At 39.7% G+C, this 21,875-nt stretch overlaps 2 protein-coding genes across 2 annotated transcripts in view; one reads left to right on the top strand and one right to left on the bottom strand.

Moving 5' to 3' along the window:
- Positions 1 to 143, bottom strand: part of calcrl2 (calcitonin receptor-like 2) — a 29,654-nt gene extending 29,511 nt beyond the window's left edge. Inside the window, exon 1 of the mRNA XM_044039207.1 lies at positions 30 to 143. Coding sequence (XP_043895142.1) covers positions 30 to 79 — 50 coding nt within the window. The 5' untranslated portion in view covers positions 80 to 143. The remainder of the gene's footprint in view (positions 1 to 29) is intronic.
- A 1,182-nt stretch (positions 144 to 1,325) lies between these two features.
- Positions 1,326 to 21,750, top strand: itchb (itchy E3 ubiquitin protein ligase b). The gene is made up of 24 exons (XM_044037599.1): positions 1,326 to 1,463; positions 5,719 to 5,810; positions 6,079 to 6,220; positions 8,745 to 8,869; positions 9,414 to 9,548; positions 9,891 to 9,936; positions 10,033 to 10,214; positions 10,644 to 10,914; positions 11,831 to 11,926; positions 12,280 to 12,454; positions 12,673 to 12,742; positions 12,867 to 12,951; positions 13,060 to 13,188; positions 14,161 to 14,233; positions 15,488 to 15,559; positions 15,751 to 15,839; positions 16,184 to 16,343; positions 16,454 to 16,587; positions 17,069 to 17,209; positions 17,547 to 17,667; positions 17,790 to 17,894; positions 18,563 to 18,659; positions 18,976 to 19,048; positions 19,143 to 21,750. The coding sequence occupies exons 2-24, from the start codon at positions 5,741 to 5,743 to the stop codon at positions 19,240 to 19,242; spliced, it is 2,691 nt and encodes an 896-aa protein (XP_043893534.1). The 5' UTR covers positions 1,326 to 1,463; positions 5,719 to 5,740; the 3' UTR covers positions 19,243 to 21,750.
- Positions 21,751 to 21,875: the final 125 nt, after the last annotated feature.

Below are 21,875 nucleotides of genomic sequence, written 5' to 3'. Positions count from 1 at the left end.
CTTTGTAGAAGCACAGACTTGTGTCTTACCTGTTCTCTGAGTGAACTGTCAGACTGATTTTTCCTCCAAATATCCCCATGCTTGCATGATCCGGGTGGAGAAATGTCTCATGCTGCCCCTCTGTCAACACTACACTGACAAACCTCGACCACTCACAGACAGCAGTCAAGCTGGGCACGATACCAAATGCCAGATTTCCTGTCAACACTTCCAAAATAAAACACTGCTTAAAAACAAATTGATTTATTTTTTTAATGAAACGAATTTATATTGTTTCTGTGACAAAATGCAAATTGTGCATTTTCATAATAACCCAAAAGTATTTAATTGAATTAGATTACCAAAACATTTACTTCGAAATTCCTAATGACGTTGTGTTAATGCAATTTTATTTTACTTTATTATTTCCATTGTAAAATTTTAGGCAATATAGTCCCAGTCCTCACTATTCCATTTTGAGTTTTAGCAGCAGCAGCAGCAGCGGCAGCAGCAGCAGTGACAGAATATTTCCACAGTCTGTCTGATTCAATATCTCAGTGGGCGTAATTGTGAAGAGCCTAACTGTGTCACACAATAGCCTAAAACCACGAGAGCAAAGAAAATCTATTATTACAGAGTATTAGACCACTGAGAAAGTTGTCAACACCCACCGTGAAGGGAGCACTGTGATTCATCGTGGGCTGCAGCAGCAGTAGCCTCCTGCACGGCGCAACAGTGCCACCTACTGTTAGAATTTGTTTGAAGTTGGATCGTCACAGTGAATAAAAACAGGTAGTAAAGTTTGAAGGGAGCGCTATTGATTGCAAATATAAGATCAGTTGGTTACATGATGTTTTTGTGTTTGTTGTTTTTTTGTTGGTCAAATTGATTTAATTGCTATTGTATTACAGTTTGTATTTCATTTATTTTTCAATCGTTTAAATAAAAACATTGTGTTATATGTGTTTCATTTGCCACAAACTTTAAATTACACAAAATGACATTAACACGCATAAACCTAAGGGAGGGTGAGCAATTTTGTCTCACTATATGTGAGTACATGGGATATATATTTTTTTTCAATTTACTGCTTAACTCGTTTATTTGTCTTCTTCTTGTGCTTTTGTTGTACCTTGGTTTTAAGTAAAACTTTCTGATTTGTATTTGTGTGAAAAAAACAAAACATGATAAGACGATGACGATAATTAAGTTGTGGGCACCTGAACGCACCAACAAGTTTCCTGGTCGTCCATTGGTCCGTGTAGTTCTAACTCTGGACCAATCACAGCATGGAGGAGGCGGAGCGTGCACCAGGCGCGCGCCCCACCTTGTTTCGGTCACGTGACGCGAGCATACGAAGATGGTGGAAGTTTCTTCTTCCGTGAAGTGAAACCCGGACTGAAACCTAAACATCCTGTTGACCCAGGGCTGGGAGTTGATTTCTGCTTCACCAGCTTTGTTAAACAGCTTCTCTTGTGATCAGGGTAAGCGAAACAATTAGTTATTAATTCCCTCTGCGGTGGTGGTAGTGGTTTTGTTTTTCACAGCCCTCGGACTTTGGGATTTCCAGACAGCCATGATGATGACATTAGCTCGCAGGCTAGCGGTTAGCCGGGCTGGGATGGTAGCAGCAGGCTGTCACAACTGACACTCAACACGCACAGCGAGCCCTGCGACCACAGCGCAACTGTAGATAAACAACTGTTTACGTTAGCGCACGTCGTCGTTACAAAAGAAATGGTACACCGTTTCTAGAAGTGCGATTAACTCAGTAAGTGTTAGCTCCATATCTAATGCTAGTTGCCTGGATTAAATTATGTAATCTTTAATGGCGTTATTGTGTTATTACAGCAGACAGTGGGGTAGATGTATAATGATTACAGAGGGGTGAACTTTGTCAACAGTCATTAGCAGCAAAGTTGTTCCTTTTCCTCAGCTACAAGCTATCACGTGAAAGAAACAACACTAAACTCAATTTAATAGTGATTCCTTCAACAGATACATAGAAATAAAATACTCACCTGAACTATGAGTTAAAAACTCAACGACCTTTGACACCAACCAGCACAACAATAAAACATATAATATTGTGACAGAAACACTATAGGTCAGTGTCCTGTTTTAAAAGTTTACAAAAAAAAATAACTATGGTCATTATTATGATAATATAATTATAGTTCTTATTATTTTAAGGTTCAATCTTTCTCTATGACATCAATGAAGACTCACAAATCAGCCACAGCATTAAAACCAAATCCTATATTAGACAAGTAAACTGACATTAGTGTTGTTTGTGTGGGCGGAACCAGTCGAAAGTCACAGTTTTCCAGTGTAGCGGCAGTAGTTGAATATTGCTGCTGTCAAACTTCATTTCTGAGAACTATGAGACACATTTTCCGCTTTTCAGTGTCCCCTAAATGCAGCTGTTGAGACTGCTTAGCTTCGTCTCACTGGATAATTGTCGTTTTGTGGAAGAAACTGATAACAGTTTTGTTATTGTAATTACTCATCTGCTGCAGCCTGGCACTTTTGATTGATTTTCGTTTTCTCCTGCCACTGTCTTCCTCCACAGTATGAACAGAGGCCCTGCTGTTTTTTTGTTTTTCTTTATCTTCTGTTACTTTCTTCCTCTGCCTGTAACGGAAACATCATGTTTGATTTTCAGTACTGAAAGAAGTGATCATACTAGATATCTGCAGTAATCCATGATGATTGTGTGGTGAATTATTTCAAACAACCCAGAAATTGATTATTTAAGCTTTTGACAGAGCTCTTGATCGATGTCTCCACATAACACAGAAACCAGTTTATCTTTTTACAACCACACTCAGTTGATCATTATGAAGTTATTTATGGGGAATATGTACCATTGTACCCATATGTACCCCAAAGGGTTTACAATTTATGACTATGTTATTCTCAGTGAGTGAGTATGTAAGACGTTCATATTGTTCATCAATGGCTCCTTAGGTGAGATTAAAAACAATCAATATGTAGAGCTCTATAGCCACATAAAGGGAGCAGTTTAAGTTCATATTAAATTTAAAATGCCTAACACATGCAGGAGCACCTCAAAACATTTTTTGGCCTGTGGCTGATTTTATTTTGCTGGTTTAAATAAATTAGTCAAGGAAGGTCATTTTAGAGTTTAATATTCAGCGAATACTCAACTAAACGTGGGCAGCTTGTTCATGAGGCTGCAAAGTCAGCAGTTGCAATGAATTATTGACAGAAACTAAAGCTGTAGCCAAAGTGAAAATTTAGCCAGGAGCTCCCTACTTTCTCCTGCTCTGACTTGTGCACAGTCCACATGAAGAGAGGGACTGATGAGCATGCATTATTCAGTGATCCACCAGACTAGATTTTACAAGATCACTGCAAGAGATTTCCCTTTGATTGACACATTTCTTGTGGCCTTAGTAACTGTTGATTTACTGAGAAACTGACAGAAAGTGTACAACTATAATTGATTTTGTTTTTAAAATGCTAATTAAAGTTAAAAAAAGCAAACAAGAAAACAGATAGTATTATTGCTATTGCCAGTTATCCTTGTAATTATGTTTCCAGCAGTGGAGTTTGTGAAAATGTTTCATTGATCTAAAATTAAAAGCATCAGGTCTCGGTGACGGCTTCTTTTTTTTTAAAAGCTGCCTGTTGACAACTATGTTTCTAAAACTGGACCAAGAACGGTCCATCACTGAAGATGTAAACAAGCTGTGCAAATTTTTCTACATGTTTTAATCTTCAGTCTGGAATCTCCAATAAGTGTAGCAGCTATGATTTGTAATCAAAGTTGACACCTAACTATATTTTAGCAACTAGTAATTATTTTAATTATTAGTCGGGTATTTTCTTAATTAATAAATATTTTCCCCCAAAACTTTGTGCTCCATGCAATTCATATAGCTCTCATTCTAGTTTGGTTAACATGGATATCCACATTTGTTTCTTTAAAACATGCATTCATTTCACCTCATCATTATACAAAATAAATTATTAACAATAAAGAAAAAAAACAACTAAAAATAGACATTTAGTTCAGCAAATTACATCTTCAAAATGTTTTGGTTTGCCAACAAACCAAAAAAAAAATTCAGTTTGCTGTCACAGAGGAGCAACATATTTAAAGATGAAAGCACAATAGTGTATGAAAACAACAACAACAACAATAAACAATCAAAAGTAGTTGCACTGGTCAAGATGTTTTATTAAACACACCTTCCTGACATATAATTAGAGGCAACCCACCACAACAATATGCTTCCATAAACTGAACACTACCACCATTGCAGCATGCTTAGTCATAAATGTGGCATTTGTAATTCTACAATTACATGTTTTTCCACTCGGTTAAGCCTGTCTTCTTTTTTTAAAAAAAATGTGTTAATGTTTCTCTCAACACATAAGCCTTTAAGAGGGGCATTTTTAACTTATGCAAGGATTATGCCACGCAATGTCTGTGTAAGTTATTTATAACACGGAAAGCTAACCTGAACCCACGTGACCTACTGGACAACCTGCGGGTTATGGAGCAACACAAGCATGACTACGAGTGTCGCTGCTTGACATTGTTAAAGTAGTATTTGGCAGGTGATGAACAGTGCGTAAGTTTCTCCAGACATGATGCTTAGAATTCAGGACAAGTAGTGTACCTGTGTTCAATAGACTGATTAGTGGAGTGCTGCAGTGATGACACAGGATCTCTGGAACTCACTCTTAGTAATATGCTTAGGAATAACCTGTTTTGTTGAATTGGGATAAGCCCATACAATATTCAGAATCAATTTTATTATTGTTAAGGAAAACATCAAATCTGATATCATCCAAAACCCAATTCACAGACTGTTTTAATCCAAAGTGATTTACAAAGTGGCACATGTTGCCTGCACGGCCATTAGGAGACACTTAGGGTTGAATGTCTTGCCCGGGGACACATCGGCATGTAGAGTAATGAAGAAAGGGATGGAACCCATGACCCTCCACCCCAGAAGTGGTTCATTAAACACAGGCTGTAAAGACAGACATATGCCACCAATGTCATGTGATCACAATGTAAGGCCTGTTTCACACCAGATGCGTGTGCAGCATGTGTCGCTCTTTTCATTTGGGCAAACATGTTAACAATGAGACTGTTTACACTGACTGCCTCTAGCCTGTTTTTCACGCAGCACAAATACACAATGAAAATCATCTGTCACCCCAGTTTCAGTGTCTATATCTGTCACATATGCATGTTCATTTCCTGCTTCAAAGTAGGGTTTCAGTTCCCCGTTTCTTTTGTTTGTTCAATGTTTTTTGTAGAATAAGTGCACCACTGACAAATGTTCACCCTCAAACTGAAGAGTCCTGACATTTCATTTAGTGCAGAGGAGTATTTAGAGAACCTATAAGAATATATTATAGTATTATATTAGTAGTAGTAGTAGTAGTATATTTCTTTTGGTTTTTGTAAGTGTAGTCATTAAAACAAGTCATCCAGAACCATTATTCTGAATTAATTAATTAAATCAGTGACTAAAGCTTATTATGTAACTCAGTTTCGGCCTAATGTGCCATCAATGTAAAATATAAACAGATGAAAGTGTTGCGTGGTAAAGCCGTGATTATTGATTGATTATTGAGGCGTGGTTACGTTTTCTTTCATATTTTGGGCTAAATATATACCTGATGTACAGTAAATGATCTCATCTGTTAGAAAACAGATGTATCACCTCTGTAATGACATTGTCTGTGCTGCAGGCCTTCATCCCAGCCCTATGTCATGGCCAGTGGCGTCACCAAGCCGGGCACTTCCAATGGACACCCTATGAAGGCACAGCTGCAAATCATTGGTAAGGACTGCTCAGTTTTAAATCAGCTGTGAACCGTTGCATTTTTCCCCTCACAAGATCCTGCCTTAATATACAGTATGTTTATTGGAAACATGTTTTTATTCTTGAGATTGTGAATGCACTGCTTCATGAGCCACATCAAATTTGACCTAGATGGTGCTTTATAGTTTTAATATTCTGGTCGTCCTACCTACCATACCTCATCTTTACTTCTGTGACATCAGTCCTGACTGACTTTCTGCTGCGTGGTCTCTTCTTACTGTTTCAGTGTTATCGGCGAAGCTGAAAGAGAACAAGAAAAACTGGTTTGGTCCCAGTCCTTATGTGGAAGTGACAGTCGAAGGCCAATCCAAGAAGACCGAGAAATGCAACAACACCCACAGCCCCAAATGGAAGCAGCCGCTCACTGTGTGAGTCTGAGATGATCAGAAACATATGATATTCGATCACATGACAATCACACCATAAATATTCTGTTAAAAGCTGATAACATAAATAATTCCAGTGTGACCTGTGTCAAAAATGAGAAGAGAAGGCTTATGTTTGAATGTTTTCTAACCTTAATTATTAGACATCGTAATAGAGCAGCTTCCTAAAAGCTGATGAATCGGCACATCAGTTGAGTTGACCCCGAGATGACCTGTGTAACTGAGCTTACACTCTCTCCCTTTTTTTTTTAACAGCGTCAGTGTGCACAGAGTCATGTAGGAGTTGTGCCATGTCTTAAATTACAATTTGTGAAGTACAAAACTAACTGTGATAGACGTAGAGACAGGTGATGGAAACAAACCAAGGGAACTGATTCCTTCAGCTCCTGTGTTCAATGCTGTCAGCAGCCTGGCAGAAAAGACTCTCAGCAATGGGGTTGGATTTTATGACTGACCCATGACCAAGAGGCCAACTTTCACTTACTCACACTGCTGTTTGTTTCTCGACTACACGGTTTGGTTGGTCATCACAGCACGGCTGCATGAAACTGCCTTGACTTCGTTTTATACGTGACACACACAAACGAGTGACTAGTGACTTGTATAGCAGTTGCTTTCGTTTAAAAAGATAAGTTCAGTACCTCCTCCATGACTGGGGCACAGACTTCATCTGACACAGTCACTGAATGTATACAGTTGAGGAAGAAAAGGACTCTTAGCTCTGCTCATACTGAAAGACCATGCACCCAGTGTAACCAGTGAAACTGCACTGGGTGAGGACGTCAGCTGAGGAGGAGGTAGTTGTTATCATTCACATGTTTAAAAGAATGTGACCACATGAACCCCCAAACCACTTGTGAATGTGGTTTTTATGATTGGATCCAAAGAGGCATTCAGGACACATTGGTTGCACGCAGACCTGTACTTAGTGCTGTTCACTTATGATCGAATCACTCGGAATGGATGTTAATTCCAGGTCTGAAGGGGTCTGTGGTTTTTCTCTACCCTGCATTCAGTCACTTCTCAACAACAGCTGCAGATCCTGGAAACTGCCTAGTTGGCAGAACAGAACTATATGTGAACTTTCTGTGGCTTTACGGTGTGTGAGACCTCCATCATTAGTTATTATGGATATTGCACAAAATATTAAAGGTTTTTAAGAAGAAACGTGTTGCTCATTAAGAGCGCTGTGGTAGTTCTGTGGTACTTTAATTTTGTTTTAGTAGCTTTTAAAGAAAAGGAAGCGCTTAACAGGTTTTTCTGTACTGCTGACTGAAGTGAGGACAAATCCATTGTTACATTTGAAGTAGTTTGAAGTATGTGGTTAATGCGGTCCTTAGAGTTTTGGCTTTCATCAAAGTAAGGGTTTGAAAAGCTTGCTCTGCCATTTTTCCACTACTTGCTTGCTAACTTCTGGCTGCTATAGTGATGTGTACCTCTGTGATTTGTTGTGTAGACTCTGGTAATGGGCTGTGAGAGCACAAGCAGTGTAAACACACATGAGCAGGTCGGTTAGTGACGGATTGGTACGTCAGCCAGTCTTTTCATACGGTCTGAAAATAACGATCGGTCATGTTTGTTATAGTATTACAAGGTCTTACTTCCTTTAATGAGTGCTTTCAACAAATGGCAATTCCAGACCCTAGCATTAAGAAGCATATCACTAGAAATGATTGCTGACATTATGTTTGCCTGTGTTTCAAAATATGATCACTAGATGTTGTTTTCTTGCAGATGGTAAGTGGTTTACAGTAAAATGCAAGGGAATGCTATATCTGTATGTTTAGTAATAGCCTGCAGAATGCCTCACAGTGGTGAGAAAATGAGTTTGGTTCATTGACATGAATATTGTACACCGAATCCACTTAGTCCATCTGACTTCCTGCAGTGCAGCATATTCACACATCAGATGTCCATTCAATTTTAGCCTGTGCGGGACCTTCTGCTGTGCACAGTGACCTTCTTAATATAGACTTCTCCTACAGTTTCTCTTACACCCATGTGGTTGGGGTTATTAAATGTCAAGTGTTTACTATGGGATGTAACGGGATCTGAGCCCATATGTCGACAAATGTCTTTTCCTGGGGGTGCTGAAGGGATCTAGCTAAACAAATGTCACAGTGATGGTCACAGACACTTATTGTCTGTGGCTTGTTTTCTCCACAGGACAAAGATTGTTCCTGTCCATTGTCCAAGTCACTTTTAAACCAGCTAAATGATTTTCATTAAAGCCCACTAAAAGCCCAGGAATGACATGAACTATTAGCATCTGTTGGTTATGATTACAGTGTCCCGCAGGATGTCCCATGTGGGGAAATGGTTATACATTTACATCGTTGGAGCTTAAAACTGTGATTGATATCATGCTATAGTGAGGACCTAACTGTTATTTCCAGGAGAGTGTTTTGAAATCAGATCCTCAGTGGACAAAAGCAATCACTCCGTCTTAAATTCCAATGGTAAATGCATCATAATAATCGATTTATTTATTTATTTGTTTCAACAGGATTGTGACTCCATTCAGCAAACTGTCATTTCGCGTGTGGAGCCACCAGACCCTGAAGTCAGACGTGTTGCTGGGCATGGCCACACTGGACATCAGTGACACGCTCCAAGCTAATGACATGAAAAGTGAGTGTATGAGACTAGGCCGATTACCTCAGTCTAGTATGACTCGCATTGCTCGATCATTGCTCGTCTATAGATGAAGGACACGGCATGCAAATGATGATGCATCATTTCTGTTTGTGAAGACCAGACAGAGGCATGTGAATAATATCAACAATGGAAATCACCCAGATGCAGTTGAAAAAGGGAAGTAGTTTTTCGGGGGTTTAACAAACCTTTTTTGAAGTAAACAATACTGCAAGATTTGATCTGGTAACTACGCTGAAGGTTGCTGCTTGGGTTTTTTTCTGCTGCTCCGGTAACCTCTCCCCCTAAGAGAGATGGACAAGTTAGTGTGTTAAACAGTGCAAGAGACACAAGGATGGGCCGAGTGAAACATTAAACAGTAAGATTCCACCTATTTGAAATAGTGACAAAAAATAAATCAATATGTGGCAGTAAGAGTTAACGCATTGGCAAACTGCCACAAATAAATCAATATAGCAAAGCATCAACACATTTTAGTTTTTGTTACTCTGACCACAGTGTGTGTTTTGTCTCGCTTTAGTCGCGGAGGTGGTGCAGACCTTACAGCTGTGTGCAGACAGAGAGCAGTCAGACGTGGTGGGAGACCTGTCCGTCTGCTTGGACGGCATGACTGTTGACCCAGAGATGTTTGCCTTGGCGAAGGCTGACCATCACAGTGAGTCCCTAGAACGGGTTTTCATCACAAACACACACGCCTGTTTGAATATTATCCAAGTTAACTTTTATCTGTTATCACATGCGTGAAAGATTCCATAACGATGCAATTGTCTAAGAAAATTGAAACTACTGTGTGTTCTAATATCTGAAGGCTCTGTGATATGACAGCCACCTTGTCCTGTTTATTGATTAGATCATTTATTTATTTACTTAATTTTGGTATTTCTTGTTTTTTTTTTTAAGCAATATGCTTTTTGATGTAGATTGTGGTTTGGATCGACATCATGTCTGAATATGAGCACCTCTTTACAGCTTTATTCATCTCCTGTTTTTACTTCAGGTTCATCAAACGGAGAATCACAGCCAAATGGCGATCATGCCTTAAGGTACAATATTTGTTCCTGTTTTCGCCCCAATTCTTTCTAGTCTAACATTTCTGTCTTTTATCATCATTAAGCCACATTAAAACTTGCTCCTCACAGGCGAAGTCGAGACAGCTCTCCAGCTCTGGGTAGTGTTGAGCACAGGTCTTCTCCCAGTGGTCGGAGGTCAGTGAGCGCCTCAGGCTCTCCCCTGGTGTCATCAGGGGGCTCAAAGCCTCTCCGGCCACCCAGGCCCTCCAGACCTCCTCCTCCAACCCCCCGCAGACCCAACTCCTCACCAGGTAAGACATTTACTGAAGGAGGGTCCTGTCCTGATCTGTCGCTGACATGATTCTTCCAACAAAAGGCAGGAAACAATGATCAAGTGCTCTTGTTCTTCCACTGACTCTGAGTCATGACCTAATTCCTGTCAAAGACTGAATTTACAGCTGGGCCAACTCTTGACTCACCCTGACTGACAATGCACAGTTTCCTTTTAATATGACCCATAATCATAGAGGCAGTTCACCGAACCAGAACTGATAATCAGGCTGAAATGTGTCCTGTTGCATTAAAAGTTAGTCCTCAGTTAGGTTTATGACCGTTTCATTGGCAACTGAAGTTGCAAAGCCAGTCTGTCTTGACAAAATGAAAGCTATATTGTGTTGTTGTTGTTGCACACTTGTGTTCCTTACAGTTTGACTCTTAGCAATGTCTGACTCTTTCCACAGCGTCTTCTAGCAACGGATCCACACCAGCTGATGGCAGTGATGTTCAGTCAGGTTCAGACACACCAGTACGAACATCGGCCTCAGCACCTGCATCAACGCCGGACTCGAGTCCATCCGCAAGCGCAGACAGGAACTCCACACCTGCCTCCAGCTCTGGAGCAGCAGCAGCAGCAGCAGCAACAGCAACAGCAGCAGCAACGAGACAGCCAACCATCACACCTGTGGTCCCCTCCAGGGTCCCCGCTGCCAACACTGGCCCGTTACCTCCTGGGTTAGCTCTCTTTTTTATAACCTTCCTTGTTCCTTAACTGATCATACATTGGAAGAGAGGGGTGACTGCTGTCATTCCTGTTATTACAGCAAAACTTCAGGGATGTGTCATCTAATTTAATGGTTTTAATGTCATTCCTCATCTGTGTGTGATACACACAGTAGAGGAGAAGCAGAACAAAGATAAAGAAACGGTCCACAAAAACTCGTCATGAATAGAGTTGTTAAGAAATAAATCATTTATAGATTCAGGGGAGGATTAGTGTGTTGCAAACAGATTTGGGCAAATTGGCTATAGGTGGATGGACGTACAGACACTTAATTTATTGGTCACTGTGGGGGAATTTGGCAACGGTAAAAATCTGAACATATTTGTCCTCATAAAATAATGACAGATATAGTTGCACTTGGCACTAAAATTAAAAAATTTACAGATGAAATTAAAAAGGTAAAGCAGTCCAAACAGAAAAAGGAATCTATGATCGTTTCACAAAAAACTTAAACCTAAAAGAATATTTAAAGAAGACTAACAAAGCAGCAATGTCTGCACACACAAGTGACGGATATATTCCTGGTTGAATGTTTTTCTCAATATAAGCACATCGTTATTAATATGAATTAGTTTGCAGAAAACAACACAGCCGTGTGTGTGTGTGTGTTTGCACACAACAATCACATCAGTGTTTTTAACATTTATACCCGTGTTTTAACTAAAACACCCTATCATCACTGTCTGGTCTTCCTTTGTTGTCTGTGTATTTGGCCTCTGACTTCAGTCCTTTTGAACTGTTACGGTGTCGTTATTATGGCAATATTGTGACCGTTCCTGTAGATTTTCTGCCTTTTTCATGACTCATCTTAAAGCTACTTTAAATCTACCTAGTGTTCTGAAGCTTATTGTTGATGTGTTTACCTAGATGGGAGCAGAGGGTGGATCACAATGGCAGGATGTATTTTGTCGATCATGTGGAAAAGAGGACAACGTGGGAACGCCCTGAACCATTGCCCCCTGGGTAAAAAGTCATTTTTTTGATCTTTCTCTTCTTAAATGCAGAGAGTAGTGGAATGCGCTATAGGTAAAATAAGACTGTGTCTTTATGTAGGAAGATGTGGTTGCTGAACACAAAGTAGGTGAAGTAGACATTGTCTCACACATATCCTCAGGCAGGAAGAGTGTCAATTTCACCTGCACATAATCATGAGCAGGATGTTACAGCCAATGTTTATTATTTGTAGTTGTCTTTAATTTCTCAAGAATTCCTTTTTCCAGTGTTTGTTTATTTTGTCATCTTGTCAGTCTCTTCAAATCCCACATTAGAGCGATGTAAAAGGAGCACATCTCTGATCGCGTTTCACTTGTCTTTAGCTGGGAACGTCGCGTCGACCAGATGGGGCGCGTCTACTTTGTTGACCACATCACACGCACCACCACGTGGCAGCGCCCTACGATGGAGACGGTGCGTAACTACGAGCAGTGGCAGCACCAGCGCAGCCAGCTGCAGGGCGCCATGCAGCAGTTCAACCAGAGGTTCATATTTGGGGTGAGAGTCCTTCTTTATGGAGTCATACTATGTGATGGTCGTTAACAAAGCTGCAGCTGGTTGAATGAGTGTGAGATTAACTCAAATCGAGGTTATTGTTCAATTCCATCTAAAGCAACCTGTTTATGTCTATGATATTATTGTTATGACAAACGCAGCATATTCTAAAACATCTGTATTTTATTCATTTTGAATTGTTCTGCTTATCTGCGCCATAGCTACAGGACCAAGTGTCAGCCAATCAGAATAAGGAGTATGATCCCCTCGGGCCTCTGCCACATGGATGGGGTAAGATCTTTTATTATTTTCAGGTTAAATACACACATATGATTACCTGTCATAATAAGTTTTCACTTTAAACCAGTTCAGGGATTATATGCCGTCTTCCACTAACTGTTCCTTTGTCTTTCAGAGAAGAGAACAGACAGCAATGGCAGAGTTTATTTTGTGCATCACCCCACACGGTCAACGCAGTGGGAGGACCCGCGAACACAGGGGTTCGTTAATGCGTTTCTGTCGCGTTCGAATAACACGCATGCGAGTCGAAAGTTTAAATCCACCTTACTAGAATATGACATGTTTTTCCTGATATAATCTTTCTTTAGGTTGCTCAATGAGAAGCCACTTCCGGAGGGCTGGGAGATGAGGTTCACAGTCGATGGAATTCCCTACTTCGTCGATCACAATAGGAGAACGACCACATACATTGACCCGCGCACCGGAAAGTCCTCGCTGTATGTATTCCGCCATAATGTGTTGTGATGTGATGATATCAAAATGTCAATTCCCCCCCCAATCATAGACATGTATGGTTTTAACAAGAAGCTAAATCTTATTTGTTTCCTGTTTTCGAAAGCCTTCAGGAAATGAGGATTGTTCATTACTAATGAATCAGTTGGCAAAGACACAAAAGTAAAACACATGGCCTGGGAGTTCCTTCATTAAGAATTATATTTGTTGCTTAGAGCCGGTGACAAACACATCGTGGAGTCAGTGTTTCCAGTACTTCTGCATGCCAGAAATGAATGACTGATGGTTGTTTCCATTCAGATAATATCATTCAGAATGTCATGGAAAGAAAGATATGAAATAATACATTTGATTTAATGACAAAATAGTAACTTTTAAATAAACTGTTTTATTAGATTGAGCTGTTAGTTTTTAATACATAACCATTTGCTTTGTTGTAACAACTAGTTATGTTTCAGCAGCTTGTTAACACCATGAGTCATTGTCTCTGTGTTTTTAGAGCTTGTGATGCCTAAGCTTGATGTGACAAATGGGTCACCTAGTCTCTCGTCCTTTGTGACACCACAGCTGATTCATCATATTAACCCGTGTGAACTTAATGTGACTTGAGAGTGGTTACTTTGGTTTGGTTGCAGTGGTGGGAAAACCAGTTTGTTGTATGAGTGTGAAGAGGTGCTAGCAGTAGCTTTTGGCTAAGCACCTGTCCGTGGCATTCCCCTCCGTTCTTACTGCGTCACCTCAGGATTATGTTTTCCTCAGGTGAGACTGAGTGAAGACTCTAGGTCAGTGATATAGATGTCAGAATATAATAGTGTATTTTAACACAAGCGTTTCACTCAGAGCAGCTTTCATTGATACTATATAAAGATACTATATAAAAACAAACATGTCAAAGTAACATTTAATCATTTATAATGTAGCAACATTAAGAGTCTGTTTGTTTCTCTTTTTTTCAGGGAAAACGGACCTCAGATCACCTATGTTCGGGACTTTAAAGCCAAAGTTCAGTACTTCAGATTCTGGTGTCAGGTATGGGTTACTGTGTGTCAGTGTGCTGCATGATGATGTTATTTTTTCATTATTCTTAATGGTAAACTGTGCATGAAGTGTCGGTTTCCTGTGAATTTGGTGCCTCTTTCCTGATCCGACGGAGAGATTTTCGTGGTCGTTTCCCAGCAACTACACATAAACCTGCCTACCTGTTTGTGTACAACCCTGTAGGAGTGGAAAGATGTCACATTGTTGGATTATGTGTCAGTCTTTGTGTTTGTTTGTGTGCTCCACACTGCCTTGAGTCAAACACACACACAGATCTCCACCCTTTGATGTGTGTAAGACACAGGCTGAAAGCAGAGGAGAAAGGTGGAGACAGCTTGGATTGTTGTCATAAAGGAATTCCCCCTGTGGTGATTTAGAGAGGCTTAATAGTGTGGAATGAGGTTTTATTGCAAACACACTTGTGTGTACGTTTACATGCAAATGAGCAGCAGAAATCTACCGTGGTGTGTCAATCACAGAGCCAGAACTGAGTAGAAAATCTTGGCTGACAGATCCGCTAATGTATTGGCGACTGTATGCTGTACTGTAACAATTATCTCAAATTAATTTCATACCATAACGATGAAGGAAATCCGTGTCCGACTGTGAATGAATAACTTTGAGTCACGTCACACCTGTGAGGAAAATGTAAAAACATTTAATCATACTTTGATGTAGGTGCAAAGAAAGAGCCTGTGTGAGGACGTGTCAGATTTACAGATTAACAGATCCATGATCAACATTTCCTGACCACACTGTCAGAATAACCCTTGAATTACTGTGAGGTTTAGTGTAACACTTGATGTACCATTATGGTAACGCCGTCCTATTTCTAATGCAATTTCCTGTTTTGGTTATACCAATGGGAAATGCTACTTAATACCTATATACGTATAACACCTAGTATTTGGTATACTAGTAAACTGTAGAATAAAATTGTTTTACTGTACAATTACTTGTCAATTAAAAACCCATTGACTTACTCTAGTATCATATTGTTACTTTACTGCAATGTATACATTATTTACCCAAAGCAAACAGTACTATGCATCTTTGAATCTGCCATTTCTTTAGAAATACCAATTCAGGGTAATTTGTTGAAAGCTTTAACATAAAATATGTAACGTTTCAAAGCCTCTTTTTGGGAACCACATCACTATAAAAAGTGTTGTTTTCCCTCAGCATATACTCGGTACAGTAAAACTTGTAGTGATAGCCGTGACCTTTTCGTCTTCTCTTCTCCAGCAACTGTCGATGCCTCAGCACATCAAGATCACTGTGACCAGAAAAACCCTGTTTGAGGACTCGTTCCAGCAGGTGAGATGATCCTCTGCAGCTACACGGCTAAATGAAAACCAGGAAGACCATTTACCACTATAGTCACATAGTAACTGGACAGCTTTTATGATGCAACTTCAATGTCCTAATAGTATATCAGTGTTTTAACTGCAGAGAATGGACACTATATGTTAGAAAATATGTGCTGATACTTTACCATTCTGTTTCAGATAATGAGCTTCAATGCTCAAGATCTGCGAAGGAGGCTATGGATCATCTTCCCTGGAGAAGAAGGCCTTGATTATGGAGGCGTTGCCAGGTACGGCAGAAAATATCATAGCAACATGGAGTGCAGAGAAGAAGTTAGAGTTCTCTCGAAATAACAAAATCAGATAATATTTAATTGATGACAGACTATTTAAACATTCTCTCTGCTGCTTGAACCCTGAGGGTTAGATAATTAGACTTACAAAACACAGTATTTTGAGTTTGACTTCCACAAGAAGCATCCACTATAAGACTTAAAATGAGATATAAAAAGCTGCAAAAGGGTTGCAAAGTCATATCGAAGTGTTAAATATTCATTAGTCCACTGCTCCAAAAACTATACGCCCAGAGAAGCGACATGGTTGTGTCCAGTATTCATTCCTGTCTCTTCTGCAGGGAGTGGTTCTTCCTGTTGTCCCATGAGGTCTTGAACCCCATGTACTGCCTGTTCGAATATGCCGGCAAAGATAACTACTGTCTCCAGATCAACCCCGCCTCCTACATCAACCCCGACCACCTCAAGTATTTCAAATTCATAGGACGCTTCATCGCAATGGTTAGTCATTTATTTATCGCTCAGTGAAATTTGCTTTGATGTGGCCGAAGCAAAACCAGAAACCTGTGGGATGTGGGAGGTCAACAGCGTTTTTGTTTTTGTCCCCTCAGGCTCTTTTCCATGGCAAGTTCATCGACACTGGTTTCTCACTGCCATTTTACAAACGCATCCTAAACAAGCCGTTGGCCCTCAAAGACCTGGAGTCGATTGACCCGGAGTTTTACAACTCTCTCATCTGGATCAAGTGAGTACACACACACACACACACACACACACAGCCCTGTTCAAGGATGATTGATGTAGTTTGTGTTACATTTTGTTTTTTAAAGACCCTGTAAAATGCCAGAGCTGTTAAATGTTTCCATATGTTCTGTAAAAGAACGAAGCTATGAAAGGACTTGCCACAGATATTGATCCTCATTTACAGCAGTAAACAGAGTTAAATGTGCATCAGAGCACTTGTGCGGCTGGAGTCAGCACTGATGCTAATGTCAGCCTCCAGGTTCACTCTGAAGTCATGAGTGCCGAGTATGGTTGATTACCAAACTCTACTACATTAAATCTCCTAATGAAAACACTGTAACTCCTGATGGATGAGTGTTTCTACAACTCTCATCTCTCTACTATCTGTATTGTATAGCTCAAATTTTAATATGAGCATGATGTATCACAGCTACAAAGTGAAAGGACTAGTGGTTAAACTTGCCGTGTTTGCTGCTCTGTAGGGACAACGACATCGAGGAGTGCGGGCTGGAGATGTTCTTCTCCGTCGACAAAGAGATCCTCGGAGAGATCACCACACATGAGCTGAAAGAAGGAGGTGGAGACATCCAGGTCACTGAGGAGAACAAGGAGGAGTACATCAGGTGGGTTTTATTACCATGTTACCCGTTACCTTACTTACACCACTATTAGCATGAATTTGTAGGTTAAACACAGATGAAAAGGTTGAGCGATTTTATTTCCTTTTAGTCATGCAAAGTAACTTTGTGTTTTGTTGCGTTCTTTTAGTCGTGAATGTGTGTAACCAAAGCCTCTGAATGCAACAAAGCAGAAGTGTTATACACAATGCTTACACTTTTTATTGTACCTTATAATTACCTGTATGAATAAAGGTTACATAAGAATATACAATAAAAAAATGGACAGTGAAAGTTTCGTATGACGGCTGCATGTATGCTTGTCTTTGTCTCGTGCACACAGGCTGGTAGCAGAGTGGAGACTGTCCCGAGGAGTGGAGGAGCAGACGCAGGCGTTCTTTGAAGGCTTCAACGAGGTCCTGCCTCAGCAGTACCTGCAGTATTTTGACGCTAAAGAGCTGGAGGTGAGAATGAATGAGAAACTCCGTCGCTCACAGGATACAGAACGTGTTTTACATCTCTGACTTGTCTGACACCTGGAGCTGATGCATGTGAAACGTGTCAATGCCGCTGTGTTCCGCTGCAGGTCATGCTGTGTGGCATGCAGGAGATCGACCTCGCAGACTGGCAGAGAAACACCATCTACAGACACTACGCTCGCAGCAGCAAACAGATCGTCTGGTTCTGGCAGGTCAGTGTCAAACTGAGTTATTCTGCTCATAAATATACAACGACTTGAGTGCTAATGATTAGATATTAATTGATTTCTTTACTAATTAACAGTGAGTGATATCCTGACTTCTGGTGACATTTTATTGAACATTATTCCCAGGAAGTAACAATTTGAGTCTTTTATTTAACTTTGTAATGCAGCACCTTCTGGTTTTGTAATTTTCGGTTGTTGCTGGTTTTTGTACACTGCTAAAGATGGCTTTCATTTATTTTCTTTAAAAAAATTCCATGCACAATATTTCCATGTTATTTTTATGTGTTTCGTTAACACATCATTAAAACATTGCTGTTGTTTCAGTGTCCATAAAGATTCCACATTTTCGTTCAAGTCAAAAATGGCGAAATATTAATTGCAGATGAATGGTTTGCATCTTATTTTGCAGCTATTTGTCCTCAATTTGTTGTTATTAACGGTCATGTTGAATTTTAGCTGTGGTGCTCAATGAATGTGTTTATAAAATGTTATTTCCTTAATACATGTGTCCCCACATAATAGTATTTTTCTATTTTAACTGATTTAATGAGCTGAATTGTCAGTAACCTGGTGACACACACTGTTCTTTCAGTAGCTGATCAGTGTATTTATAATGATCAGTCTTTAAAAAGCTGTCTCTTTTTCCTCTGCAGTTCATAAAGGAGATGGACAATGAGAAGAGGATGAGGCTGCTGCAGTTTGTCACTGGCACCTGTCGCCTGCCTGTAGGAGGCTTCGCCGACCTAATGGGTAATAATAATTATGTCGGAATCTGTCTTTATTTAGCTCCAAGGTGTGCATCGCAATCCATTTGTGTTCCAGTGTGATTTTGTGGGATCAAATATATCTGTCCAATATCATTTATCTTCACTTATAATGTATAGAATTACATTTATAATAACTTTTCCAGTGCTGGAAAAGAGCAGTTTACCTTTTACTAGACAAGACGGTAACATTGTGAAGCTCTGAAATGTTTTACTTGTTGTTTTACTGATATTAAAAAGAGCAAATTATGAGTTATGTTATGTTGTATGTGTTTGAAGTTGACCTGTACTTCATTATACAGGAAGCAACGGTCCTCAGAAGTTCTGCATAGAGAAGGTGGGAAAGGAAAACTGGCTTCCTAGAAGTCACACTTGGTGAGTTCATGCTAAAAAGTGAAGAATCCACAGGAAACTGAATGCAATCGCTTCTTTTTAAGCTGAAATCTCTCTTGTCATGTCCCTTCTCCAGCTTTAACAGACTGGATTTGCCGCCCTACAAAAGCTACGAACAGCTGAAGGAGAAGCTGATGTTTGCCATCGAGGAGACGGAGGGTTTCGGACAGGAGTGAGAGAAGCCACAGGTTTATTAGTGTGTGCAGGAGTCTGAAGGAGTTGAGATTTACCAGTGTTCAAATCAGGGAGCCTCCTCACAACTGAGGAGGGGTTGTTCTTGTGTGTCTGTGCTCATGCATTCACCTGCATGGTTCTCCTGCATCCACGAAAAAGGCTGCATGTCGTCACAAAGGGATGCGAGGTTTGGGACGCGGCTGTGGTCACAGCAGGCCTCTCGGTGCCTGATCATCTTTTTTTGTATTCTTCTAAACCAAAACACAGAAACTGCTCCTGCTCCTGTTTCTCAGAATGTGTCGCCGGTTTATGCATGGGATCCTGAACACATGTCCTCTGTGACATCTGTGGAACAGGAGTAGTTTTTTTCCCCCCTTCCACACACACACACACACACACGTGTGATTCATGTAACGGCATGTGTCAACGTGACTCAAAAATCTCACAACCAGGAATGTCAGTCACCTGATTTTTTTTTTAATCCTTTGTAGCTGCTCTGCAATAAAGTATCAGCTTAAAAACAAAGAGTTGACTTATAACGTAACACTGTGAGGCTGCACTTAACATAAAAACAGGGTTGTGTGTCACCAAAAAGCAACGTTTGTCGCTCAGAGACTTTCAAAAAGATTGCTGTACTTTGAGCGTTATTGACCTGTCCCATCACACCCTTGAATCTGTCATATTTAAACTCATATCTTTAATGATTTAAGATGTTGGATCAGTCATCAGTTAACACTTAAATAACAACCTTTTATGCTACAGTAATTTACATCTAATCAAATTAACAGGTGAGAAACAGACATGTGTTCCTGGCTCTTTAAGTATTTTTGATCTGTGAATGACTTGATGATTGTTTAAAGTGTTGTAGCCTCCATTATTTATTGGTGGAAGACTTAAGCAAAATCTTAAACTGACCCTAGTTTTATAGGGCCAGAGACCGTACTGGAAGGGACGTCTTGGATTAGAGTGCTCTGGGAGAATCTTATAGATTATTCATCTTATTACCAGCTTTTTGATATTTTTACGCTTGCTTGGGTTTAACGTGGGACTCTCTTTTTATAAAACAAAAAAAAAATGTGATCTCGAAGCAATCCGGTGAGGAACGAAGACAGTATTTTGTGAAAGAAAGAAAGTGTGAGTGTGTGTATTCAACACTCGGTACGCGTTTGACGTAAGGATCACAACCATAAAAAGTGAAAAACACCGAATGCAAGTCAAACAAATATCACGTAGCGTTGCGATGGTTAGTGTTTGAGCTGTTTTTTAACACTTCTCTCCCCTTTAGAAAACCACTAAATGAATAATAAATATTCATTACTGTATACATACATTTTTAAATTGGATTTAAAACAATATCTTGACGAATTTCTAGTCAAGAAGGTGCAGTGCAGTGTTGAAAACTTGAGTATTTCCATAAAACACTCGATAATTATTATTTTTGTGTCATTTGTGAGATACTGCTTCAAGATTCATTTGTGATGTGTGTGAAATGATTTTTTTTTGTGCTTTAATTTCTGAAGTTGATCTGATTTTAAGTCGAGATTCTTACTGTCGATTGTGGATCCCACGCGCGCTCAAATAACAGACGATGGGAACGGAAGAAACCAATGCTTTACCAATATCCAACCCTGAGTGTGTACATTAACACAACTCGTTATGAAGAACTGTGAATAATGACTAACAACATATGATCAACACTCACAGAAGATGAATTCATTTTATACAGCAGTTGTTCCATTTAGGAGCCTCTTGATCCTCTTGATTTGTTTATGAAATGCACCATAAACACAGATAAGGTTATTGATGGACTTTGGATTCAGCTGTTGTTTGTCTGATTAAAAAATTGCACTTACAAAACAAACTGCAGCATAAGAGGCTTTAAGTCTCTATTAGAAAGTCAAAAACTCCTTGTTGTGTCTTCTCTGTTCGTCCTCAGCCTTCATGTAGCTTTATTTCCACCCTCTGCTGTCAAGTGTCTCCTTTGTTTCAGCAGCTTGATGCAGCACAGGCAGACGTTCTTAGAAGAGCAAACTGCACCAGCGATGGAAAGCTAAAAGACTTGAGGCTGATTCATAAGCTTATTGTGAGGATAAACAAAAAAAAAATACTGAAACAAATTCTGCGTGATACAGCAAATGTAACGTGATGGGAAATTTGACTGGTAAAGTTTAATTTGACATTTATTTTCTGCCTCAGATTGTCACATTGTGGTTCTAGTCTAGTTCTGGGTGAGTGACATAGTAAGAGCCTGGGTATACAGTAGTTAAGTGAATCTGTAAATATGATAAATCTTTTTTTTCCTCCATGTACAACTCGACCACTGTCACTCTCCTGTATATTGAAAGTTGTAAATGGTGTCAATAACAAATTTTCTTTTGTAAAATAATGATGATTTAATAAGAGGTTTACGGTAACACTATATTTTCTTTTCCTTGTTTAATTTCCGATGTACATGAAAGATGTGTAATATAGAAATTGTCACCTCAATAAATTAAATAAAAAAAAAAAAATGTGTGTATTTCAGTCCCTGAACTATGAATACTAGTGCAGTACCTGTTTGTTGCTGCTGGGTTCGTTTTAAACCCTTCAGAAATAAAAGTGTAAATGATACAGAATAAGAAATTGAACTTGTGGA

This window comes from Solea senegalensis, linkage group LG11 (genome assembly GCF_019176455.1).
Source record: "Solea senegalensis isolate Sse05_10M linkage group LG11, IFAPA_SoseM_1, whole genome shotgun sequence".
NCBI classification, from domain to species: Eukaryota; Metazoa; Chordata; class Actinopteri; order Pleuronectiformes; family Soleidae; genus Solea; species Solea senegalensis.
Note: the sequence above shows the minus strand (reverse complement) of the source record. Positions and strands in the feature narration are given on the sequence as shown.